We start from the raw sequence: 27,824 nt of genomic DNA, 5'->3' as shown, positions 1-27,824 counted from the left end.
AGTGAACAGAGGAGTCTGAAGTTTGTGGTATGCGAATGACTGCCTGAGGTACCTGCAATGTGTGCTTGTTGTCCAAATCAGGAGTCATTAAGTTCTTAAGTTCTTCCTCTATAACTTCTTCCTCAGGGAAAACTGACTCGTCTTTCACTTTAAATACTTGAGGAGGCTCAACCTGGGTCATTGGCTGATCATCGTCTGTTACTTTAAACAAGCAACATGTACTTGCTTTTCCATGTTTGTTTGCAATACTACAGGTAAACACACCTTGATGGTCAATGGTTGGATAATAAATTGTCAGGGTTGATGAAGTTGCTTTGATGCGAACATCAAAATCTGGGTCTTGTATTACAGGTTGTCCATCTTTAAGCCATGAAACAGATGGTGGTGGATCTCCCTGAAATTGACAACTTATTTCAGTCATTTCACCTCTCTTTACCTTAAGTTCTGACATTAACGGTGTTACAAAGACTGGTGCTCCTGGTTTTAATACCCCTGAAGGCATATTCCCTACTATAGGTGCAGTCCCTGGAATATCCTGACTTAACATAATTTTTTGGTGATCTATTGAAGCAGTTTCCTGTCTAGACAACGTAACATCTTTATTATAACTGTCATGCGGCTGAACTGCATCTTCCTGTCCCAAATATGTCCTTCCAAAACCTTCAGTGATATCTGTAGTGATTTTATAATCTACAAATCCTTTGTAAATTCTATACGACTCTATTGGTGCTGGGGAAGCAGTGGCCATCAATGTGCTTTCCGGGGTCATTTCATAAGACTGTGGATTCTCTGCTAAGGCCCATTTAGATTCTAATTCAACACTTTCTTCTTGTTCAATTGGAACGTCTTGTTGCCATTTTTTAATACGCTTTGCTAGAGCTTCCTCCTCACTGACAAAATAGTCACTTTGGGTCCTTAGCTTCTCACTGTCAGCCTCAAATATGCTATCAGTTTTCCTAGGTGTTTCTGTCACATACGACTGAGAAGAAATATCACTGAAAAACCTTTCCTTTGCTGTTTTATGCAGTGGCAACGTGTCCGTCTCTTTCAATTCAACATCTTTGAATGCTGTGCTTTCTATAGCACTCTCTGAAACACCAACCCGTTGTCCAACAGCCTTTTCTTGCTCAGTCAAAACATCTTGTTGCCATTTCATTATACGCTGGGCTAATGCCTCTTGTTCACTGACATAGGGTTCACTCTCATCTGTTAACTCATTTATTCTCTCTCTTGATAAATGCAACATACCCTCTGATGAGCGTTCATGTGAACGTCTTTCTCTAAATGGGGATCTTAAAGTCTTTGTCAATGGGGAATCTTTCTGAGATTTTGAAGTTACTGCCTCTTCCTTGTGAACTTTACCAACAGATTCATGAGGATAAGAAACATTTTCCTCAGACCACTGAGACACAACAGCCTCTGCCTGATCAATTTTCCTTCTTCGAATGCGTTGAGGTAACAACTGATTTTCACTCCCTAAGCACTCAATCTCCTGGTTTGTTTCAAGGATGTTTTCCACTGGCACAGCTGTCTGCTCTATTTCCATTATAGGACCAATTTTACTTTCATGATGCAGACCATCATCTTTGTTCACTGACATTACTGCCTTGGCTCTTGAAGACTCTTTATTTTGTAGCTCTGTAAGTGATGGACTGATCTCCTGTTTACTGCTTACTTGCTTGGAAGCTTCTCCTGCCTCTAACCATTCTAACACAAAAGGTTCCTTTGCCTTGACCTCTGCCTTTTCATCCCACTGCACATCCTGCTGCCATTTTCGAATGCGCTGAGCTAAGAACTCATCTGAACTCTCTAAGCACTCACACTCCAGGTTTTTCTCATTGATGTTCTCAACTGACATAGCCCTCGATTCTAATTTCTGTACAGGAATCATTTTACTTTCATGTTGATCATCATCACCAATAGAGCTTTCTTTCATTGACTTCCCCACCTTTGCTCGGGGGGACTCTTTGTTTTCTGGCACCTTGTGTGATGAGCATATCTCCTGTGTACTCATCAAGGGTTTAGAAGCTTCTCCTGATTCTAACCACTGCAGAACAAATGGTTCTTTTGCCTTTATCTGTGCCTCTTCATCCCACTGGCTAAGACTACTGGTACGATCATCTTTGTGTGCTAAAATATTGTATTCCATCTCATTTTCTGACTCTTTTTTGGGTATGATCCTTCGATCTATCGGTGTGTCATCAGACACATCAATCTCACTCTCTTTTCTTAATGATTCTTGCAGAGGAAGTTCACCCTTCATCATTTTCAGTGCCCTAGATCTTGACTGTGGTTCAAAAGAGTGTCTACTTCTTCGCTCTGATGATTGCGAGCCAAGTCCAGTTATTCTCTCCAGTCTACTTTGAAATTCTGCTGAGCTTCTGGAACCTTCTTGCTCACCAGGGCGAGCAACATGCTGAACTTCTGGCAAAGTGGAAGGCCTTAATTTGAGTCTCTCAACATAATCTGTGTAGCAAGGCTCACTTGTAACCGATTCCAATTCAAACTCCGATGAGGACATTGTAGATATAGACAGTCTTTTTTTCTTTTTGACAGCCTTTTGCAAGAGACCAAGTTTAGCCTTAACCTCTCCATGAAGGCTGTCTGTGTCACTAAATCTATCACTGTACCGATCACTACATCTGTCGCTAAATTTATCACTGAACCTGTCACTGTATCGATCACGACCTGTAAATCTGTCACAGTATATATCGCTGTATCGATCACTAAACCTTTCATACCTCTCATACATGAGAGGCGGAGAACGTGCACGTTCAGATGCTGTTTCTAACTTGTCTTTATCTGGGATTCTTGAAGGGGATGCAGATCTAAAATACATGGTACGAAACAAAGTGTTTTTTGATCTACAATGACCTTTGGATTGCCCTTTACCTGTTTTATCAAATGGAGAGCCAACACATCTTAGCTCTACTCTAAATTTTCTCTCCTTTGTTGAATCAGCTAATGAGTCTGAACTTGAATAGGCTTTGTTTGAATGTCTAGAATGACTCAAATAACTTACATCTTGCTCTTCCCTCAATGACACAAGGAGTGACGCATTGGAATCAGCAGATCCTTCTGTGTTAATTGCCATGACTTTGTAACTCCCCGAGTCTTTTTCCTTAATACCTTCAATTGTTAAACTGGTGAAGTGCATATGCATTTTACTCACTGTATGTATTTTACGATTGTTTTCCTTTTGTATTTGTCTGTTATTATGAAACCACAGTATTGTTGGAGATGGCGTTGCTACTAGTTTACACCTAAAAGTTGCAGTCTCACCCTCTAAAATAGACTGAAATTTGAGCTTTTTGGTGAAGGATGGCTTGATGTTCTCACTGGGGGCTACAAGACCATAATCTAAATTATCTTCTTGGTCTGAAAAAGCACCATATTGGAGTCCTTCTTTTTCCATGTATTCAGTTCCTTCACTATAAAACAACTCTGGAAAAGAAGGGAGACAAATTTCAATAAAATTCCCAGTGTGCTAAGGAAACTGAAATATATTTTTAAAGGAATATTAATAGAAATATTAAGGCATGCATCAAGTCACAAAGCCATAAAAAACAAAATCACTCACCATATTTGTTCGAATAAACGCAAGACTTGACTCTTTATTAAAGATTCTGACACGAAAATCGCTTGATGTTTTGTTCCTTCTTCTGTGGACAGTTCTTCAAAGAATAAATTTCTTTCAAAGCATTAATATGTATCCAAAAAATGCTGATTTGGTTTGAAGAAGCTTTTGAATTTACCTTCATGTATATCCTAAAATATTCCTTACCTGACTTGCAGAATGATGAATAAACGCCCTTTCTAATCCTTAGAATGAAACAATTCTTTCATACATAAAAAGAGAAGCAATCACTGTCTATTGATATAAAAAAGAATTATAGGGCTGTTTTAATGGCCTCACTTTTTTTCAAAGGCGTTTATTCGAACTAATATAGTTTACAGATATAACAATGTTATTTAAAAAAGCAAACAACATTAATCACATACCGCTATCTGCAAGCCAGTCTAAGAAATATTTGCAGGAAGGTGTGTTCCAGATTCAAGAAACATAGGAAGCAATTAAAAGATGTGGCTAGTTCCATATCTTTTAAAATGTGATTTCCTGTGGTCTGGAACTTTAAAAGGATTATCATCCTGCACCTTTTTTAGAAACAATCAAAGATACCATATCCTTCATGCTTTTCAAGTAGAAAAGATAAATGCAAAACCCCACTTTGCAAAAGTGCTTCACAGCAAGCATTATCAACCAAATTGCTTGCTATCCAATAACACCTGACTTCATCCATACAGTAAGCATATCCAACGGAATATGAAAGTTTTTCCCATTAAAAAGGATTCACTTGCATGCAGTGTTTGTTATATGTAATACAGCAGTTTGATATAGAGACACTATCTAGAAAGAGATACTGTAAATCGATCCTACCTTTAACCTCTTCCTCAATTTTTGCTTCAATCTCCTCTCTTATTTTTGCAACTGTAAGAAAGAGCAATGAGTAGAATATCAATGATAAATAATGATCCCAGCTAAATTAAGTTGTTCAGTCTCAATAGCAACATTTTATCATTTAAGGATAATATTTAATTGTACAATAGAAAAGTTCAGTTTATTGGCATGTAACACAAATGTAAAAACATTCAAAGGAAATGAAGGTGGAAAGAGCATGCATAATAAAACTCCAGCGTCATTGCCAACCTGCACTTTTTTCTGGAATATATTGTACATTGAACCTACTACATCAAAACTCTTTAATAATCATCGAACTACAAAATCAGTAACATGAATTTGTTTTTTTAAAGAAAACATCATATGCATGCAGCACAGACTTTAAATATAATTTATGCAAGATAACAATACAAAAGAATATGTTAGGACAGTACTTGGAAACTTTTGTAAATGCAATAAAGGGACGAGGTGGTTTTCGAAAAGACAATGTACAAGAACAACAATGGTGACGAATGACAGAAGAAAACTGAAATTCTACAGGGTGAATCACTGTCTTAAAGCTTTCCTAAGGTGAAGTTAGTGGAGGTGCTCAGAAAACTCACTGATAGGTGCTTATTCACTGAGAGACTTAGAAAGACAATGGTGTGAATCATTAAACAAACTTTTGGTTTGTTAATCAAAAACCCTCAGCTACTTTGAGCTCAGTTACCTTCTTTGGTTACAGCAAGACTGGCTGAGCACGCTGCCTCTCCTGCGATATTGACTGCTTTGCAAGTGTACTGTCCAGCATGCTCAGAGAAAGCATCGACTATGATTAGCGTAGCAGTGTTTGTCATCTCATCAAAATGAAAGACAACATTTTTGGAAGGCTTTATAAGCTGTTGGTCATGGAACCAACTGATCTCTGGTTTTGGCATGCCAGACACACGAGCGTGAAATCTGGCCACTTCTCCGTGAGCCACTTCGCCCATCACGATAGGCTGAACGAAAGTGGGTCTTTGGCCAGTAGGGTCCTTCTGAACAGATTTAATGCTTGTGAAGAGACTGGACGACGCTTGTGACTGCGATGCAGATGCATAGTCTGCAATTGTTAGTCCTGAAAAGAAGTATTGATTTGCCCTTAACTACTCTGTGAAGTGCACACACAAGAGGTTTGTTTCCGTGTATCAAATGTGTTTTCATTTTCTTTCGGCTGACAATTGTTTTATATTAAAGCCAACAATCAATCAATTTCATAGTAATATTATTATTACTGAATCCACTATCACTTGTGTTTATAAGAAAGCTGAACTCACCATCCACTTTCAGTACAGCTGAGCATGAGACCATTCCCGCAGAGTTACGAGCAACGCACGTGTACTCGCCCTCATCCTCTGGATGAACTCTGGCAATCTCCAGCTGACAGTTTTCATCGAACTGAGACACTCTGAATATGTCAGACTGCTTGATCTCCTTGTCTTTGCAATACCAAGTAATTGTCAGATCTAAACAGGAGTAAATGAGGAATAAGCAAAACATCGATTAAGGAGATAATAAACATTTAGATAATTGTACATCCCAGCACATGATTACTAAATTACCTTCTCCTGAGACACGACACTGGAACCTTGTAGATTGTCCTTCGTTGGCAGAAGTGTTGTGTATTGGTGATATCACCACAGGTGGCGACAGGGGTGCTCCAGTGTCAGGAGAAACCACTTCTGGAACTAAAACCAGTATAATTCATTTTACAACATGACACCAGGTGTATGTTATTGATGCACCTTTCCTTAATCTGAATTTTATATTTATCTGTTTGGCTTTACCTTCCACATCAAGTGTAGCAGAGCTTGCGGCTACTCCATAGTCATTCTTAGCTTCACAGTTGTACTGCGCTGCATCTTCTGGGAAGACCTCAATGAGGAGCAATGTATGTTCATTGGCCTCCCTCAGGAACTTGCACTTGAACCCAGAGGACAGGGCCTGAGAGTTCTTGTACCAGGATACCTGAGGCTGAGGGATTCCTGTCACTTCCACTGAGAAACGTGCAGGTTTGCCGGCCTCGACAGACAGAGATTGCATGTGCCTGATGATCTGAGGAGGCTCAGGGACTGAAACAATGCAATAATGTTGGTTAAGAGTAAATAACAGATGATATCACTTTAACAGATTACTAATATTAATTTAGGTGAGAGATTACAATATTATGAGATAATGATCTGAGGTCGTACTTACTATTGACATACAGCGTCATCACACTTCTGTTCTTTCCAGCAATGAATGTGTATTCTCCTGCATCGCTCCTGTAGGTCTCTGTGATTGTCAGACGATGAACTTTCCTAATTATCACATAGTTGAACCGCTGATCTACAGAAAACTGAATCTCAACTCCATTTCTCAGCCAGCGTCCCTCAATGTCATCTTCATTGACCTCGAACTCAAATGTAGCTCGTTGTTTCTCAAGCACCTATGGGATTTAATGGGATAACCACTGTTTATGATTAACAAATTAAAATAGCAATGTGTATTAAAGAAGACAGATTTGTACTTACAGTGATTTCCTTCTCCACGGGTTCACTAATACGCACATCCTTGCCCTCAACAGTGAGGTAGGCCTTTGATACACTAGAGCCAGCTACCACAGAATATTCGCCAGCATCAGACATACGCACAGTTTGGATCATCAGACGATGTATATGTCTTTCTGTGGCAACCTTGTGTCTGTGGGATAGAGATATCATCTCTATCAATAGACTGAATTACACAGTAACAGATGATAAAATCAAAGAGCAAACTATAAACATGAAGAATACCTTTCGGTTAATTCAAGTTCCTGACCATCCTTCATCCATGTTACTTGGACATTGGGTTCGGAAAGCTCACATTCAAAAATAGCCTTCTTCTTCTCAGTAACTTTAATGTCTTTGATATGCTTGGTGAACTCAATGACACGAGCTAAAATGTATTAAAAGAGAAAACAATTTGATTAGAATCAACAGACAAAACGCATTTAATAACAATAATTTTAAAGCAGATATTACCTTCAACAAATAGCTTTGCTGAAGTTTCAGTAGATCCAGCCATAAACCTGTACTCTCCAACATCCCCAAAGTGTACATTGCGGATTGTTAGAGAGTGAGTAAACTGTTTAGTCCGAGTTTGGCATCTTTCGCTGGAACGGATTTCAACTCCATTCTTCAGCCATTTGTAGGTGATGCCTTCATAGTTGACCGTCACCTCAAATGTGATGGTGTCCTTCTCCTGAGCATTCAGGTCTTTGAGCATAGATGTGATCAGTACAGCTATGGGGGAAACAAACATTAGATTTGCTAAGAAAATTTCCGGTGAGCAATCCAGTACTGGAAAATAACAGGAAAATAACTTACGGTTAACTGTTAGTGTGGCAGAAACCCTGTCATTTCCACACACAAATGTGTACTCTGCAGAATCATCTCGGCTGGTGTTCATGATCTTCAGCTGGTGGAGTTTGCCCTGCACCACAATCCTGAACTTCTCGCTCATCTCAATCTCAACTCCATTTTTCAGCCAGGTGGATGGTACATTGAAATGCGAAACTTCACACTCAAATGTGGCCACATGGGTCTCTGGAACCTCAAGGTTCTTCATGGGTTTTGTGACTCTCAAAGCTGGAACAAGTATTGTAAGGATTTAATGATTGTATGAGTAGTGAATTAGACAAAATATAACCCTCAAATGTATCAAATTTAAGGTTGATACATGAGTTCATGAGACGTTATGAGATTAGAACTAATTATTATCAGCATTTTTAACCTGATAAGACATCCCATCCTTCATAACAAATGATACATGTTTGTGGAATAGGACATTAATAAATGCTATTAGTATCCATTAAACTAAATTGAAGATCTTTAAATTTGTACTTACATTCAACATGTAAATATGCACTGCACTGCAAGTGTCCAACAACAGCTGTATATTCTCCAGCATTGACTTCTTCAACATTCTGAATGACCAACTTGTGCGCTTTCCTTTCTGACATTATTTGAATGTTGGCACTCAGTTTAAGCTCTTGGTTTTTGAACATCCATTTAACCGGAATGTCATCATGGGACAAACTCATTTCAAATGATGCTGTTTCATTCAGCAGGGAGGTCACATCTTTTGGCTTCTTCACAATCTTAACAGCTGCAAAAGAATGAAAACACAAATTAAGATTACATTTTCCTGAGGATTTATTTTTCTGTTGCTTTAACTAAACAATGAACTTACTTTCAACGTTCAGTCTGGCATTGGCGGAGAGCTTTCCAAGTTTGAATCCGTAGACTGACTCATCTTGTGTGTTGCAGTTCTTGATCTTCAGGGTGTGCACCATGCCCTCCACTGTTATCTCATATTTGTCACTGGGAACAATTTCAATTCCATTCTTGATCCACTGAGATCCTTTGACGTCTAAATGGGTGAGTTCAAGACTGAACACCGCCTCTTGTGTTTCCGTAACTGTCTGGTTTTTCAATGTCTTCTTAATCTTCACAGCTACAAAATAAACATTTGTAATCAGTCATATGTAATGGAAACTATTTTAAAGATGAAAAAGGAATTCTACAAGCAAAGTAAATTATTGCTAATTCCATTAGCTTTTCAGGGACCATTATGCTAATAAAACAGTAAATATACCTTCAACTCTAAGGTTGGCAGATGTTTTGGAGTTTGCCACTTGATAGGTATACTCTCCAATATCTTGTGGTCTTGTGATCACAAAGACAAGCTGGCGGACTGTGCCTTTATCCTCGCTCTTAACATTGTCACTAAAGACAACGGATTGGCCATCTTTAAGCCACTGGCCCTCAGAGGCAGGATTAGCAACTTCACACTCCATCATAGCAGTTTGGGATTCTGCCACAGTCACATCACGGAGTGGCCTGTTTATAGCGCCTCCTGTTGGAAGAAAACCATAACCGTGAGGCACTGTCTATGTACAGTAGATTTGACATGTCAAGAGGGATCTGAAAAGAGACAAATATCACACCTGACACAGTAAGTTTTGCACTGGACGTCTTTTCACCCGCTGCAAATTCATACTGGCCCTCTTCATCCTTCATGGCATTGATAATGGTTAAGCAATAGCGCTTCCCTTTGGACTCCATTTTGTATTTGGGTCCAGCCTTCAGAGGTTGATTCTTAAAGGTCCAATAAGCATCTATTCCACTGTGGGATAATTCTACCTCAAAAGTCACATTCTGAGTTTCTGTGCATACACAGTCCTCCGTGTGCTTGACGATGCTGACCTCTGCAAGATATAAACATGTTAGTAAACAATGGAAACCCACAAAAGTTTTCTTTACAAGCATTCCTGTTTTTAGAAAACATATGGACATTTCACATAACTACTTACTCTCAACAGTCAGGTTTCCAGTTGTTTCCACTCTGCCAACTGCCAGTTTATACTGGCCCTCATCAGAAGCAAATGACCTGTTCAAAACCAGCCTCTGTTTTGACCCTTTGGCAACCATCTGGACTCTATCACTAGGTTGGATGAGCTTATCATTCTGGTACCATTTCACAGAACTAACATCAGGGGCAGAGATTTTCGCTTCTAGCACTGCCTTCATACCTTCAATGGCATGAACATCCTTCAGAGGATTTACGATTTCGATTGCTGTGAAGGTAATGCAAACAATTATTTGTCAATAAATATTTAAAGATTTGAACAACCTTGCTTTATAACTATCAAAAACCATCTTACTTTGAACAGTCAGTTTTCCACTCGTAGAAATAAACTGAACGGGAACACTGAACGAGTACGTTCCACCATCATCCTTCAGGACATTTTCGATCAGAAGTTTGTGGACAAGTTTGTCGATGACAATGTGAACTCTGTCAGAGGCAGAGATAGGCAGGCCGTTTTTCATCCAAGTTCCTTCCACGTTTTCCTGTGAGAATCGCACCTCCAATTGGGCTATATCACCCTCGCAAACAGTCAAGTCAGAGAGCCCCTGCATCAGGGTTACTGGACGCACTGAAAATAAAGAGAAGAGGAAGTTTTTAACATCAGAATGTTTTATTCCCCAAATGCAATTTAACTTTTTTTATATCATCATGCAGTGAGACAGATCATGTCAAAAACATTAAAAGTTCACTTAAATAACTGAAAATGTCATAAAACAGCTAATTAGGCTTGAAATCTTATATTTGTGCTAACATTTAAATTATCTTATGTTTGGGTGAAATGAAGTATAATACAATTATATATGATATTTTCAAATTATACTTACATTTCATCTTCAATGTGGCACTCGTTTTCAAATCGCCAACTTTTAAAGTATATTTTCCTTGGTCTTCCTTCTTAACATCTCTTACAGACAGACTGTGTCGGCCACGACGAGAGGACACAACATATTTTAGGCTTGGGGTAATTTCTTTGTTCTCAAAGTACCAGGTGCCCTCAGCATCTTCGCGGGACAGCTCACACTCAAACTCTCCAGAGTATGTCTCGGGCACTTCAACGCTCTCCAGATGTTTAACAATTTCCAGTGGTGAGCCTGCAAATAAATTCACAAGGCGTATTTGACCAAAATCCCAAAGCTAACTCTAAATTAAACACAAACAAATTTGATGAAATTCAAAATTAACAGATTATGCTTACCTTCAACATTAAGTTTGGCAGACGTCCTTATTTGGTCATCTTCAGATACAACACAAGTGTACTCTGCATCATCTTGCATGTTAATTATCAGCACAGACAGGAAATGCACTTTTCTGTCTGAGTGCATCCTGTATTTGTCTCCAGAGAAAATTTCTGCATTGTTCTTCAACCATTTGACCTTGATAAATGGTTCATTTGTCTCACACTCAAAGGTGACCATTGTGTCTTTCTCTTTTGCGTACACGTCCTCCAGCGTTTGGGTAAAAGACAAAACTTGTTTGGCTGCAAAACAAGCCCCAAACAGTAACAGTATTAGTTATCCCAAATTCTACCATTGTTGAAATTGTATACAATGATAACGAGAATAAGAACATACAAAACATACCTTGAACCAACAAGAAGGCATGGCTTGATGCCTCACCAACGATGTTCATAGCTTTGACCATAATACTAGCAGAGTCCTCAGCCTGGACATCTTTGATCACTAATTCACACACATGGTCCTCAGGCCAATACCAATAAATACGATCTGACTTTTCAAGTAAAATTCCATTTTTGAACCACTGACATTCTGGTTCAGGTTTACCAACAACCCTACAACGGAAAGAAACTTCTTCAGACAGTAAAACTGTCTTGCTCTGAATTCTTTCCAAGATCTTTGGAGCCTCCATGCTAGGAGAAAAGGCTACTTTCTCAGGTCTGATTGTAGGAATGGTAAGTTTGCGTTCTTCCTCTTCCTTTTTCTTCTCACTCTCTGTAAGCTCTTTGGTCCAATGCAGAAGCTCATCTTTCCTCTTCTTTAACATTCCTTCATAAGACTCGTCCTTCCTGCGAGACTTCATCTCAACGGAGGATATGGCTTCATAATAGCCCTCTTCGGTCCTGCGTTTGAATTTGCTGCGCAGCTCTTCTGTCTCCTCTGTAGATTTTTCATGAACAACTCTCTCGGCCCTCTTCAGCCTGACAACCTCTTTTGCTTGCGAAGACTCTGCAACTTTATCTACCTTCACAACATCAAACGATACTCTGCCAGGTTCAGGGCCAGGTGCTTCAGATGCCTTTTCAGGCACACGTCGCAAGATAGATCTGAAATCTTCTTTCTGTTGAATCTCAAGCCTTACAGTGTGCTCAGCTGTACCTTCTGGGTTCTCAGCTAAAACTCTGACATCTCCAGAATCATAGGACTTACAATCAGTGATTTCCAGGTAGTGAATGCCATCATACAATAGTCTGAATCTTTTGCTCTTCCGAATCAGCTGCCCGTTGAGATACCAGTTAACTTTGGGATTAGGGTAACCAGTCACTCTGCAACGATATTTGGCTGCTTCCCCCTCATATACTCTCATGGGTTCTGGGAGCAAGACAATCTCTGGCTTGGTCTTCTCAGATGTGTCATCTCCAGTGACTCCTGAGGGACCACCTTCATGAGCAATTCTTTCAATTTCATCCATGCGCTGTACTTTTCTTCCTTCTGGCAACTGGCTCTCCTCCACCAGACTCTTCTCGTCCTTCACAATCAGCGTTGCAGAGGTCTGGTCAACACCAAACTTGTTGGTGGCTCTGCAAGTAATGACACCGCTGTCCCTGGAATAAGCGACTTCATAGTCAAGACTACAATAGCCAAACTCATTGATCATGCGCAGTCTGTTAGCAGCTGCAAGCGGCTTGCCATCATGCAGCCACTCAACAACCATGTTTGGGTCACCGATAGGGGTCAATCTACACTCAAAGTGTGCAGGTCCAAATCGCTTCATCCTGACTGAGGTCAGCTTCTTTTTGAAGTGTGGCTTCTGTTGTTTCTCCTTGTCATATAGATCACATTCTTCCCATTGCTCCTGACCATAGCGAAGATGCAGTGGTTCAATTTCTGGTGCAGCAATTTCCTTGGCTTTATATGTTCCTTTGGGAATGATAAGTCTTCTTTCTGGTTCAGGTTCGGTGTACTCAACTTCAACATTGACCCTGCAGCGAGTGGTGTCTCTGCCAGCTTTGTTTATGGCTGTGGCTGTGTACCATGCACTATCAGAGCCGGAAGTCTGAGGAATCTTAAAACGTGCATCTCCCTTGGCTCCCTCAATTCTAAAATGAGAATTATAGCAAATATATAACACAGACAAATAGCATTAAACTGACTATTACAGCTAAAATCTTTAGCTTTAAAGGCAAATTGCTTACCTGATGTGAGGGTATTTATGAGGAGAGATGATGTCACTGTTTTTCAGCCAGACAATGTCAGGGAGGGGGTTTCCAATGGCTTTAACTGCCAATTCAACTAAACTTCCTTCCTTAACACTGAGGTTCTTTAGCTTCTCTATGAACTGAGGTCGGACCAAATTTTCCTTTGCTGTAACACACAAGACATGAGTTTACATAACATTTCACACACGTCTGGATTCAATTCAATTCAATTTTATTTATATCGCGCTTCTCACAATGTGCATGGTTCCAAAGCAGATTTGCAAGAGAAAACAAAAGAAAAATACACAAAAGATTAAAAAACAGCACAGTGCATGGTGTTCTAGATTTAGATTTAAATTGGTAGAGTGTGTCTGACCAAATATAGTATCGGGAAGGCTAGTCCAGAATTTAGGTGCTACGTATGAGAAAGCTCTGCCCCTTTGGTGGATTTAGTTATTCTAGGTGTTATCAAAAGTCCAGAGTTTTGAGAGTGTGATGGGTTGTAGTGCGATAGAAGCTCTGTTATGTAGGTAGGGTCTAAACCGTTTAAGGCTTTATAAATAATTAAAGAACTTTAAAGTCAATATGATTCTAAACAGGTAGCCAGTGAAGGGTTGATAACATTGGGGTTATGTGATTGTATTTTCTGGACCTGGTAAGAACTCTGGCAGATGCATTTTGAACTAACTGTAGTTTGTTTAATGATGATGCAGGACAACGACTAAGTAGTGCATTACAGTAGTAAAGTCTTGTGGTCAAAAATGCATGAAAAAGCTTCTATGCGTCAGCAATACATATCATATTTTGTAATTTCTAATGCTGTTTTTTTTACTTTTAAGATGCGAGTTCCAAATAACAGGTTGCTGTATAATAAAACGCCTGGGTCTTTAACTGTTTTTGTTGGATTAACAGTGCATCCTTCAATTTGCAGTTTAAAATCCGAAAAAAGTAATATTTCAGTTTTATTAGAATTTAAAAGATGCAAATTACTAGTCTAGTTTTATATCTTCGATGCACTCTGCCAATTCGGATAGCTGGAATGAATCATCTGGTCTTGATGAAATGTATAGCTAAGTATCATCTGCATAACTGAGAATCATCTGCATAACAGTGAAAGCTAATTCCATGTTTTCTAAAAATGTTTCCAAGGGGAAGCATGTATATGGAGAATAGCAAGGGTGCTAAAACAGATCCCTGAGGTAATCCATAATTTACTTGTGTTAGATTTGATGATTCGATTGCTGATAAGATCTGAACCATTGTAGTGCCTGTCCCTGAGTGCCGGTATAATAGTGTAAGTGTTCTAAAAGTATATTATGGTCTACAATATCGAACGCAGCACTAAGGTCACGCAGGACTAGGAGTGAGATATTACTTTTATCTGATGCTATAAGCATGTCGTTAGTAATTTTTAAGAGCACAGTTTCAACACTATGATGCGATCTAAAGCCTGACAGAATTTTTTTGTGCATGTCATTATTTTGTAAGAAAGAGCAGAACTGAGTGGACACAAATTTTTATAGTATTTTAGACAGGTAAGGGAGTTTTGAAATTGGTCTACAGTTTCCCAGTTTATTGGGGTCCAAGTTTGGTTTCTCGATAAGAGGCTTAACGACAGCCATCTTAAAGGGTCCTGGGACTGTCATGATTCTGCCTAATCTTGTCTTGGTTTTCTGGTCTAGGCGCAGAATCATGACAGACCTACGTGTTTTATTTGGAGAGAAACATATTATTGTCAATCAGGACATGATCTGTGTTCTCTCCAGTCTCGTCATTGGCCCCGCCCCTCTCGTTCCTAGTATTGCTTTCCTCCTGTGTCTCATTACCCACACCTGCCCATTGTTATCTCCTTTGTTAGTCTCCCTATTTAATGCCCTCTTGTCTATTGTCTTGTGCTCGTTCGTTGTACGTGTTTCCTTGCTATACTTGTAAATGTTTCCTTGCCTGTACCTTGGCTCGTGTTCATGTTCCCTTGTAGTTGGAAGTCTTTACTTTCTGTTTTTGTATTGTGCCTCCGTTCAGTTTTCCCCCATTGTGGGTGTAATATTTGTAATTTGCAGATTTTACTAAATAAAAGCTGCAAATTACAAATACACCCACAATGGGGGGAAAACTGAACGGAGGCACAATACAAAAACAGAAAGTAAAGACTTCCAACTACAAGGGAACATGAACACGAGCCAAGGTACAGGCACACGCAAGGAAACATTTACAAGTATAGCAAGGAAACACGTACAACGAACAAGCACAAGACAAGAGGGCATTAAATAGGGAGACTAACAAAGGAGATAACAATGGGCAGGTGTGGGTAATGAGACACAGGAGGAAAGCAATACTAGGAACGAGAGGGGCGGGGCCAATGACGAGACTGAAGAGAACACATATCATGTCCTGATTGACAATAATAGGTTTCTCTCCACATAAAACACGTAGGTCTGTCATGATTCTGCCCCTAGACCAGAAAACCAAGACAAGATTAGGCAGAATCATGACAGGGACATGGCCTAGATTAATTGACGAGTTGATAATGTTATAAATGAGCTCAATTGCAACATGGTTATCTAGAATAAAAAATACCTTCGACAGTGAGAGTCATAGAAACACTTGTCTTTCCAGCTCTGTTCTGAGCAACAACAGTCCACTCTCCAGAGTCCTGAGGCATGGCAGGAACCACAATCATTGACTGAGTTCCATCCTCCTTCACCACAATCTTGTGGGTATAGTCGTTGACCACTTGTTGTCCTTAAGTAAAGATAGCAATTAAAGTTAAAACAGGAAGGCACAAATATACCAAGAAATAAACAAAAAAAATACTATGCAGCGATAAACTTTAAAAAGCACTTACCATTGTGGAACCAAAAGGTGTCAGGCATGGGTCTTCCAACCACTTTTAAATCAAACCTTGCAGTTTGTCCTTCACAACACCTAAAAGATGATGGTTTCTGTACAAAAACAGGCTTATACAGCCTCTCGAGTTGTGACTCATCTGTGTCATCAAGTCTACGAGCAGGAGAGCGGCTAACAGACCGAGCTGGTGACCGTCCAGGCGAGTAGCTAGTTGAACGTGCAGACATTGGAGATGTAGACCTAAAAACATTAGAAATGTAAATGTAGAATATCCAGACAATTTATCTTAACATGAATTCAATAAATCTCAGTCACATACCAGCTAATCCAAAGATTAAAGCAAAGAGATACTCACTGGACTCTCCTCACAGCTTCTGCCTGAGGAAAGTAAGGCTGGGCAGCTGCAGTGGATTCCACATAGAGCTTTCCAGAACTTACTGCATTGCCCTTCATGTTACTGGCAAATGCAGTATAGATTCCCCCATCTTCTGGCAGCACCACAGGAAGGCGCAGACTGGCTCTACCATCCTGTAGAACCTCCATCTGATAGCGACCTCCATGTCTAATGCGCATGCCATCTTTATACCAGGCAATCTGTTGAACAAAAATCATGTATTATTGCAAACAGCTAACAAACTACCTTAGATGTTTTTGTAAGAACTTGCTTTCAAAAGAGCTTAAAATGTATGACCTTTGGTAATGGCTTTCCTTCCATCTTGCAATGGAAAGTTGCACCCATTCCTTCCAGAATTCTGTAACTTTTGACCGGTGTGCTAAATGATGATGTGACAGCTTCATGCTCAGCAACGTTCATGATCATCTCCTCACCATCCTCAATCACCAGCTCTTGGTAAGTAATCTTAAGGATGCGGATTTCAATCTCCTGTATTATTTTTCGCTCAATTGCTGATATTTGGAATTCCTGAAAGTAATTGCATATCTTGCTTATTTTTTCATCAATATAAAATTATTTATTTCTTAACAAAATAGAAAAACACAATTAATTAAAATAATGTAGCAACAAGGTTCATTATCTTGTATGTTCATACCGTCTTTGAGATAAAGGTCTGCATCATCTGTGTTTGTTGAGCCATTCTTCGTTGCATGAGTTCTTTTTCATATTCGCTTACAACTACAGGGGGCACATCTGCCACTTTGGGTTCCTGCACCATTGCGGTCACTTCTGTTATATATGTCACTTCCTGTTTTTTCATATAGGCTTCATATTCCTCTGTAAATATAAAAAATATCACAATATTTTAATCCTTTATTTTAAAAAATACACAAAAGCATTTGAACTATTATTTTGAAAGGTTATTGTACATTGAGCTGGCCACCTCAAGGTGGCTCACCTGTTTTGATCACACCAGCCAAATACTTTTTGTATTATAACTCTTATTGTATGCTTTTGCTCACTGAATACATAATTATTCCTGACTGTGAAAGTACGTTTACTTGGCTTCAATAGAATTACAACCCTTAAAAACGTCTGAAGAACTGAATTGAGGTTTGTCAAAACTAACCTTCGTCAAGAAGGTTTGTGGCAGCAGACGCCTCTCCATGCTGGTTCTTGGCAAAGATGGTGTATTCTCCAGCATCATCAGCAAATGTCATAGAAATCTCCAACTTGCATTCCCCTGTATCCTTGTTGTAGCTAACTCTATATCTGTTAAATCACAAGGAATGTGTGGTTGTATTGTTTTTTTACAGAGACAACATTAGTTTTAGATTACATTACATTAATTGCTCAAAGTCTATACCTGTATCCAGTAGTGAGTTGAACTCCACTCTTCTTCCAGTAAATATGGGGTTTGGGGCTGCCTCCGATCTGGCACTCAAAAACAACACTGCCACCCTCGACCAGTTTTTGAACCACTGGTTTCCTCACAAAGAAAGGAGCGGCAGCAGCTCCAATGTCCACTGAGACTGCGCTTACTTCAGACACTGTCTCCTCTTTGGCTTCAAAGAGAGTCCTTGATTTAGAAAAAAAAGACAATTAATAAATTATTTAAAAAATAAAGTGGCAAGAATAATTACTTTTTAAGGTCAGTGACTTTTTGCCCTTGTTGTTGTTGTGAACTTACTGTTTCTCTTGGACAGTAATCTCCTCTCTGCTCTCAATCTCCTCAGACACTGTGTGTTGGGAAAATAGAAGACATAAATAATGATTAATATTGTTTCTCAAATGCCAAAAACTTTAGTGTCTTATTTTTATAATGTATATATATATATATATATATATATATATATAACATAATTATTTTAGCCACATTTTTGTAGTGAGAACTATTGACCTTACAGTTTTATCTAAAACTTATTTGACCCTCTATTTTAAACATGGAACACTTCTATTGACTGACATTTTGTTGAAACATATTTGTAGGCCCTGTTTTGTTCTGAACTTACAGTGATTTATTTTAACACAGCACTAACAGTACAAGGATACATAAAACACAGATTGATTTTAAGTAAATGTCTACCTTTGACCAGCAGGTAGCAGGAGGTGCTGATGGTTCCAGCCTCACTGGTCGCAGTGCAAGTGAAGCGACCACTATCTTCAGCAAAGGCCTCGCGGATCACCAAACGGGCAAAATTGCTTTCATAGGTGATCTGAAAATCAATGGAGTTCTCGATCCTGTAATCCTCTCTGAACCACATAATGGCTGGCGTGGGGTGACCTGAAATCTGGCACTCCAAAGTCACACACTCTCCCTCAGTGACCGTCACATTCTTCAATCCCTGGACAAAGCAAACCAAATTTGATCAAGCAAATTTTCACGTGACCATTTAATCTTAAAATGTTATGTAAATACCCCTTAAATAGCACTTACTGCTTTCAAGGTAGGTGGCATGACAGGTTCTTTGACAACAGAGGGGATCGCTGCAGTCTCAACAGCCTGCAGGGGAAAAAAAATTATGTTCTCACCAAGCATTTTTAGTACATGATTTCTTTGTTAGCGGATGTGGAACAAGTGATGTTACAAAGGGAGTGGTATCTGTGTTGTTGTTTCTGTGTATCAAACAAAAATAAAAAACAAATTCTAATAAAGATTAGAAAGAGGAGATGGTAGAATCTTCAGCAAATCAGTAGAGATCTGTAAGGAAAATGGTTAGCTTTGTGATCAATCCTTTATTAAGTGGAATCCAAACACACGAGACTTCAGAAGATGAAGATTCACTCCAGTGATATTAAGAGAAATGTTAGCTTCACAAGCAGGTGATGGGTCAAACCACAAACCTGCGTGTCCCACTCCTCCCCAGTAAACGAAACGCCTATCTGTCTGTGTAACTCGGTCTCGTAATGCTTCTGATATCTCTCTGCGGTGTCTCTAAAAGGAGGAGGGGTCAGCTCTGGGGTCACACGAGTCTCTACCATCTTATGAGTTGGTGGCTTGACAGGCTTGATGATCTTTTGAGCAGCAGTTGTTGAAGATAACTCTTTTTGAAGTGTGGCAATAGCAGAACCTGCTATTGAAACCTAACCAACCCCAAGAAGATCAACGTTACCACAGAAGACCACAAAACAAATTCACTTTTGTTTAGCCACAGGGATGAAGTGTCAGGGGATTTAACTTTAGAAGGGTGGAATGGAAAGACATTAAGTGGTTAGGACATCTACAGACAACTCGGTTACTCAATGGTTTAATTAAAGAGTTTAATGGAAGGAAAGAATGTTATGTGGTGGAGCTTGAATACGAAGTGCTTTAAAAGATGTTTGGCCTGGATAATTAGTGATAGTGATATGTTACGATTAAAGTGGGTCTAACACATACAGTGGGGTTTAAAACTGAGTGTTGCGTTTTATTTTTAGTGATGCTAAATATTATCTTAATAACAATTAATTAGAATTTATGAAGTAACTAATGGGTATATCTACCTTTTGCACATGGTCTATTTAAATAGACTTTGAAAGTGCATAATTCATAATCATTTTTATTAAATTATACATTTTCTTCATGTGAAGTAAATAAACGCATTTTGCCATAACTAGTAAAGTTTAAACTAATACTGTATACTTTATTTTGTAAAGTAAATAAAAAATGTTATCTCAGACTTTTGAACTCCACTGTACATATATTTCCCTTTAGAATTTAGAAAAGGTGTTTCAGGCAAGCAGGAAATCTAATTTAAATAGAAAGAAGGACAATCTTTCAGATTCATTTTATACGGTTCATACAGTTGGTTAATGTTATTAATGTTGAAGAGAGATTTTTGCTTGCCTTTAATCACCACTTCTTACCTCATAGCTATGATCTGGTTTTGGTACAGTAACTTTTGATACCGTAAAATGTGGAACAGGGGAAGGTGCAAGGCCAGTCTCCACCTTGGAGCTAACCTCTGTAGTTCGTTCAATCTATTACAGATCAACAAAGGATTATTTGAAAAGATGTCGAACAAAAACATTGACCTCCACTTTTTTACATTTCTTTTAAATGCTTCTAACCTGAGTGACATGAACACTTTTCTCAATGGTAGGCATTGGCGTTTCAGGGGGAATAAGCAACATCTCCTTTTTACTTGTGACCTTTTGTTTAGCGGCTAGCATTTCTTGGTGTCTTTCATCGGCTTCCTCTTCCATTTGAGCCCCTTCGGCATGCGTGGGCTTTCGTATACGCGCATGATCGACAGCAGCAAGCACAGTAGCCACTGCCTCTGCCTTTTTCCCATCACCCTGACAAGAGCAATCATGATCATTATGTTGTACATTTGCATAAACAGAATCCAGCCCCGTCTAAAAATATAGATGTTGCCCATAAATAAAAACAGAAGGTGCTCTCTGCAAAACAAAAGTGAATGGAAGAAAGATGATCTGAACGTTGAAAGCGTGCTCCTGACAGTCTGCGTGTACAGTATGTAGTACTGGAGGTATGTAAAGTGTTGTTATGAGATCTGGGAGGATTACACCACAATTTCTCTCAATCACGTGTATCACGACACGTGTACCATGCGTGATCTGTTATACGATGGAGGAATAATACAACAAAGCGGTGAAAAAGGCTTATGTGTTCGGTTATACTATACATTTTATAAGGGTAGTTAGTATAAGGCTTTAGAACAGTGATAGATTCTTTGAGATTCTACCTCTGCAGCTGTTGAGATTGCTTCCAATGATCTCTCACTAGCGGTTGAAACATCGATATTGATTTTATGAGTCATCAGAGTTGAGACTGACTTCTCTTTGACTTCCTTATGTGACATCTATGAAAATGTGGGCAAAATCACCAAGTTGTTTTTAAAAGTTAGTGTACCTGCATGTCTGAAAATGGGGGTATGGACGAAGTGATGGGTTAAAGAAAATGAGACGGTCCATTTAATGTTTTCTTAAAGAAAGTCTTTGTGGAGTCGGTGGAAACACAAAAATGTGGGCATGAGGTTTGGATGGGTGACCACAGCACTGTGACTAAACTACCTGATCATTTTGAGACGTAATGTGTACTGCAGTTACGCCACTTTCAGCACTGGGCTGTTCTACAGAGCCGACCAACGGCCCGCGACTACGAGCCTGGTCCACTGCTGCCACCACAGTGGCGACAGCTATACTTTTCTCATCCATGTTTGGCTGCTCCTTTTACACATGCAAGTAGAATTAGGTTGCAAGATATCATTAGTGTTATCGAATAGAAATCTCAGTCATTACAAACTTACAGTAAACAAACAGAAAGAAGGTGATGGCACCATTCAAACGATCTTCTAATTTCAAATATGCAGTCATATTCAATGTGAGATAGCCTCTTGGGAAATTCTTTACCTCTTTGACAATGCCAATTTGTTGTTGAATAGCAGCAGACCCCTCCCAACGCTGTTCAATCTGAACTTGGGTGGAGGTCATCTGGATTTGTGTTGCTCCTGCCATCATTCTGGTGTAGCTGGCCTCTGAAGCGTAGCCTGCCTGTTTCCATGGAGGCAGGACCTCAGTGGTCGATGTGACTTGTTTGCGGGTCATCACAGGAGACTTGACTGGTCTGATTGGGGAAACAGACAGTCTTGTGGAGGGAGACACAGATCTGAAATGTGAAAAAAGAAACAGGTTATTTTAAGACTTTACTTTAAAAAAAAGAATGATTCTGTTGACGTTTTTCAAGTTCTAATTTATATAACTGATGCCGGAATTATCGCCCTACATGCATGAAGTTTGCTTAAAAAAAACACAGCCACATCACCCAGAATAGAAGAAAGAAAGTTTCATTCTTCTAAGCTTTTTCTCTCATACTACACACATCAATAAAAATTGACATTCTTTGATTTTATCTCAAAATAGTTTTTCAATTTTGACTTCAATATCTTGTCTATTCAGTACTTTGGAGTTATCATCAAATATGAGTGTCAATATTTTTTTTATTACACATAATATATCTAAATCTGAGAACTTTAGACACATTACCTGACATGAGCGGGCGTCGGACCCTTAACATGCCTCACAGGAGAGGGAGACTGCTGGCGAGCACCTCCCACTTTAGTCATTTGTGAAGGAGGGGACCTCGAGGTTGGTTTAGGGGGCACACGGGGTGGGGTCTTATGTGCCAACTGATGGGTCACAACCCCTCCCTCTACTTGCATTTGCATCGTAGCAGTGGCCTCATAGTGAGCCTCCATCCTCTGTCGAGAGAACATAAAGATGTGATCAAAAGGGAAAAGCAGACAATTGTGATGCATTCTGGAAAAAGCTCACCTTCTCCACTCTAGTCTGACGGGTCTGTGAAATCTGAGAGGATGAAATGATCGTTTTTGACTTCTTGGCAGGTACAGCTTCCTCTTCTCCTGTAGATCAAAAATGAAATACAATTTGAAGCATCTATTTCAGATTGCTAATATAATTTTGCTATAATAATAATTTTTATCAAATGAAACATATTAAATCAAAAACTTTTTACCAGTGGTCTCAGGCTTTTGGACACCCCTGTGTATCTGAAATGTATTTACAGTATATCCAGGCATACTGTATTAAATCTTACCTTGAACTAGAAGCTCAGCGGTCGAGGTAGCACGTCCGCTGCTGTTAGATGCATTGACAGAATAAGTTCCTGAATCTTCGGGGAAAGCTTCAGCGATCAGCAAACTGTAAAGGTCTCCTTCTTGAACAATCTGAAAGTCAGCAGAGCTTTGAATCTCAGCTCCCTCTCTGTAGAACTTCACCACAGGTGTAGGGATTCCTGTCACTCGAACGTCCAGTCTCACTTTGCTTCCTTGTCTCACTGTCATACTTTGTAGTCTTTGAATGAAATTTGGTGGTGCAGTTTCAGCTGAAAATACAGGTAAATAGTCAATTTAAATAAACATTATTTCCTGAATATCCTGAATCTGTATGACTTTTATTATGACAATTTCTTCTTAAGTTTTTTTGCCTGACACTACAGTGTAGAGAGACAGGAAATTGTGGGATGAGCAAGAGAGGTAGAGGGGCTGGGAAAGGACCACGAGCCAGGATTCTAATCCATGGTGTTATTGAGCAACGGTGCACTGAACCACCGGCGCCAAAATCACAATTACGGTATCATTTTAACATATTGTGTGTCATCATTTTTATTAGGTGTTTTGATTAGGTGTATTTATCCTAAGCCATAGAAATATAGTACTAGTACACTTTAATATGGTACAATTTGCAGTTTACTGCAAGTTATTATAGAAGTACTAAACTTGGTTTAATGCATACAACAGTTTTCTGTAGTTTCATAGTGAATTAATTAAACGTATAGTACATTAACATTATTAGTGTGGTAGGTTCAACAACAGCGTTTGTTACAGGCATTGTATTCGTTTTTAAAGCCAGTAGGCCTACAAAGATATCAATTAACTACCACAGTATTTATGTTGGAATGAACGGCGGGAAAAGTTAGCAATGTTAATACATCTAGTTTACCAGTACCACGGTTACTGCTGAAACATCTTGGTCAGGTATGAAGCTTTAAGGCTACTGTGATTTTGTATGACATTTCGCTCAACTGTATGTTGTATGGATCGGCCTCTAATGCAGCAAATTGCCAGTTTCATTTGGTTCAATGAACTTCTTTACACAATGTATTAGTAGCTTACCTGTAACAAGCAGTTCAGCTGTGCTAGTGGCTTGTCCAGCGCCATTGGTGGCTCTGACAGAAAATCTTCCACTGTGTGCGGCTGTCACGGCGGGGATCATCAGAACAGCGCGGCCATCGCTGAACGAGATCTGAGCGCCGGGCAGAGCGGCAGCAGTAAGAACCTGGCCATCACGAAACCAGCTCACCTCTGGAACTGGATTACCTGTGGGGAGACGTTAAATGTGTTGCAAAGCTTGTCATGATAAAACCTCAGTTTTGGTATTCGTAAATAGCTATTACTTTTCCCTTCACTAATAAATATTGGTTATTGATAACTTAAAAATTTGTATTGGATAGTATTCCCTTAGGAAAATAACCACATTTAAACTTAAATAAACATATGGCTACCACATGAAATTAAATTGCAATTTACTGCAGTTCACGTATTTAATACTAACAAAACACTACATTAAAGTATGCTTAAAGATATTAACTTGTGCAAAATAATATATTATTTTGTAGTTTTAAACTGAACTAAAAAAACAGTAGAAGATACAGTAGCCTAGTATACTTTAGAATTTACTATAGTACAATGTACTAAAATTCCTAGATACTAGTGTTTATACATCTTACCATAGTTAATATTAAAGTATACTGGAGTATTTTTATTGGTTACCATACCATGGTTTTGCTACAATAATTAGAGTTTAACCATGGCATATGTTGTAAAACTGCGGTTATAGAACAACAAAATGGTTTTAATGCACTAAAAACATGGTTTCTACAGTTTCCGTGGGTTAAATCTAATAAGGGAATGTCAACTGTTTGACCTTTTCTGGAAATACTGGGACAAACATGTCTAATAATAGATAACGTGTAGTCAAATTTGTGAAAATTAACAAAAAGCGATTGGCAGGTGATAGAATATTTGATTAGTTTGCTTGAATGCAACAGAAATTCTGTTAAGCTATGCAAACATTTATATAAATGCTGTAAAAATTGGTATTGTAATTTTAGTCCATGTTCATTCGATTTTAAGCCATGGTAGCATACTCTTATGTAGGCTACTCTTAGTTGACAAAACTTATCTTTTAGCAGATATGTTAATTTTGAATTAATAATATTTTTCAGGAAATGGATCAAAATATTGATGACTCATCCTGTACTGCATTGATTTACGTCCAATCAGAGGTTTTCCGCAACTACTGTAACTTGCAAGTAGGTTCATGGATGTAACATAAGTAAAATAATTATTCTTGCTTCCCCCCCCAAAGAGACAAGCACTTGAAAACTTCACACCCAAATTTTCACGTTCAAAGAAAAAATATGCACTAATTATTTTTATTGGACCTTCAACTTGTTCAACACTTGTTGCTAATTTACTCTCAGGTAAACTGTTACCAGTCTTCAGTATTTTAAGAGTTATACGTTAGGATAGTGGAATGGCAAAGTGGGAAACATTCTTACCACTAACTTGAGCCTCGAACGTTGCAGCACTACCCTCAAGTGCCACAACGCTCTGAAGCGGCTGTGTAAATGTTGGTGCCTTTGTTGCCATGTTCGAAGGCACCCTGAATAAAAACAGAATAAAGTTGCAAATAACTTCACATCATTTTTGAAATCACAAGACACAAAGGATAAAAAATATATTTTAAGTTGCTTCTAAACCAAGTAATCATTTTGGTAATCCCTGACCAACTGGTTGAAATCTGGTTGACCTGACACTTGGGAAATCAAAGGCTCCACTGGGTGTTAGGCCAAACATTTGGGCTAGGTATCAACTAACAGCTCATAGACATGACAGTAACAACTGGTATCCCTGGCTCTTTTTCTGGCATGATGCATAATTCAGTTAAAACATACTCAGTCCGATGGACCTGTATCATCTGATCTTCTATCACAAGATCATCTGTGATTTGAATTACCTTAAAATACACTTCTGAATAAACAACAAAAAATACACTTCTGAATAAACAACTGAAACCATGCAAAGTAGTGTTCATTTCAAGTTCACAGACGCATTGTTCGCAATGAAACCATATAATCTTGACTCAGAATAAAAAGGTACCGTAAATGAAAAAGATAACTGGTTTATATTTAGAATTAAAAATGGCTGACAGGCAGTGAGAGATGACCTTTACCTAAAATAGGAAGAACAACAATGACTAATATACATTAATACTTTCATATTTTAAATACAATTCATTTCGATAAAAGAAACTTAGTGTGAACAGTGTAGTTAGCTCGCATATACTGTAGTAGAAGTTTTAATACTTGTTAATCATTTTAATGCCTAATTAAAAAAACAAATAAAAAAGGAAAAAAATCTGTTTAGCATTGCTCCAAAATACACAAGCACATCAACACTTCCGTATTGTTTGCACATTTTAAGATAGGTCAAGTTATGGTCCGTAAAAATCCTTCTTTTATTATTTGTTATAACAAGAGTTGGAAAACAAAACAACGTCCAAAAATCAGGAGGTGAGGCCAAAGATTCGAGCAGCATATTCAAAGTTATGCATTGTTTTTCCAAGTTTTATTTTACATCTTTAATTAACTTGTTAAATCACCCTCAAAATGTTAAACCACCAAGACTGAGGTTTCTTAAAACCAATCTGTTCAATAAAATCTATTTCCACTGTAACAAATCACCCATGCAAACGAAAACTTGTCACAAAAGGCAGCTTCTAAAAATAGTCTGTACTAAGCTTGATTGACAGACACCATGTGGCACATAGCTGAATGTGCAACTGATATCTCTGCTGCTGATTCCCTTAAAAAGACATCACGGCCCAGCTGAGACACCACTCTAATGCTATCACAGGCTATTCTTGGCATTACTTAAATCATAGCACCATTTAATAACCTTCAAAAACTAAAACTCTTAATGTCAATGTCTTCATAATCATTCACATTATTCAATACAAGTCTCATTTCCATCAAACATCTCAATTGTATATCAGCTTTGACATTGCTGCTCTCTTTATCGTTAGAATCACACAACAAAGCACAATTAGAAAGCATTGCAAAGGCCCATGGGTACAAGAGCACAAAGCGTACTTACTTGTATCCACAAGAGTGCCTTGAATTGAAGGGGCGAAGCCCAAAGTGGTTTGTCTTCTGAAAAAGTCCTTATCCCGATATGAATTCAGAAAACACTGAGTGAGAACGGTTGAGCCTCGGAAAATCCCAAAAAACAAAACTACACAGGATTTTAGCCGTGTAGTTTTGCTTTTTCCCTTGCAATCCCTACACCCGAGGCAAGGCTGGGAATGCTCCAACTGCTCAAAAGTGTTAACATGGTGCTTTTACTTTATATACCCCCTGACTAGTGAGCATCATCATTGCCATGCCCAGTTGGCCAGCCCTCTTGAGGCATCATGGGAGGTTGTGGCCATTTTGCAACATCACACCTGTCACCCATTTTACTCAACATAACCCAGGACACTTTATCACAGTTGCCGAAACCCCCAACCATCCCCCAACCCTTCAAGAAACAGGAAAATGCCCATCAAGAAGTGTCAAAGCCTAGTTTGTTTTATCTCGTAAATTAATTTGAGTAAGATCATCAATGATGCCCAGTTAGTGTGGAACAAAATGGGGTGAAGGGCTGTCACTGTCACTCAGGCTTCGGGTCAACCCCCCCACCCCCTTTTTTACACATGATATAGATGAGATAAATGTCTCCAGACCAGATCACAAGATGGTATTAATCCACTTGTTT

General features: G+C 38.9%; 1 protein-coding gene across 1 annotated transcript in view; it reads right to left on the bottom strand.

Annotated features, from left to right (window-relative positions):
• Positions 1–27,388, bottom strand: part of ttn.2 (titin, tandem duplicate 2) — a 157,165-nt gene extending 129,777 nt beyond the window's left edge. The window contains 39 exon segments of the mRNA XM_079464461.1: positions 4,439–4,489; positions 5,755–5,943; positions 6,040–6,165; positions 6,265–6,549; positions 6,674–6,905; positions 6,991–7,159; positions 7,252–7,393; positions 7,480–7,740; positions 7,825–8,085; positions 8,345–8,605; positions 8,690–8,953; positions 9,095–9,355; positions 9,447–9,707; positions 9,813–10,076; positions 10,164–10,436; positions 10,693–10,959; positions 11,064–11,345; positions 11,449–13,142; positions 13,239–13,407; positions 15,819–15,983; positions 16,087–16,328; positions 16,444–16,682; positions 16,780–17,010; positions 17,138–17,319; positions 17,612–17,754; positions 17,849–18,061; positions 18,173–18,221; positions 18,569–18,827; positions 18,920–18,985; positions 19,327–19,566; positions 20,329–20,442; positions 20,533–20,760; positions 21,838–22,093; positions 22,471–22,685; positions 22,759–22,847; positions 23,042–23,329; positions 24,120–24,323; positions 25,568–25,671; positions 27,165–27,388. Of these exon segments, the coding sequence (XP_079320587.1) occupies positions 4,439–4,489; positions 5,755–5,943; positions 6,040–6,165; positions 6,265–6,549; positions 6,674–6,905; positions 6,991–7,159; positions 7,252–7,393; positions 7,480–7,740; positions 7,825–8,085; positions 8,345–8,605; positions 8,690–8,953; positions 9,095–9,355; positions 9,447–9,707; positions 9,813–10,076; positions 10,164–10,436; positions 10,693–10,959; positions 11,064–11,345; positions 11,449–13,142; positions 13,239–13,407; positions 15,819–15,983; positions 16,087–16,328; positions 16,444–16,682; positions 16,780–17,010; positions 17,138–17,319; positions 17,612–17,754; positions 17,849–18,061; positions 18,173–18,221; positions 18,569–18,827; positions 18,920–18,985; positions 19,327–19,566; positions 20,329–20,442; positions 20,533–20,760; positions 21,838–22,093; positions 22,471–22,685; positions 22,759–22,847; positions 23,042–23,329; positions 24,120–24,323; positions 25,568–25,658 (9,226 nt within the window). The 5' untranslated portion in view covers positions 25,659–25,671; positions 27,165–27,388.
• Between the last annotated feature and the right edge of the window lie 436 nt (positions 27,389–27,824).

The sequence above is a fragment of the Barbatula barbatula genome (genome assembly GCF_947034865.1).
Source record: "Barbatula barbatula genome assembly, chromosome: 9".
In the NCBI taxonomy this organism is placed as follows: Eukaryota; Metazoa; Chordata; class Actinopteri; order Cypriniformes; family Nemacheilidae; genus Barbatula; species Barbatula barbatula.
Note: the sequence above shows the minus strand (reverse complement) of the source record. Positions and strands in the feature narration are given on the sequence as shown.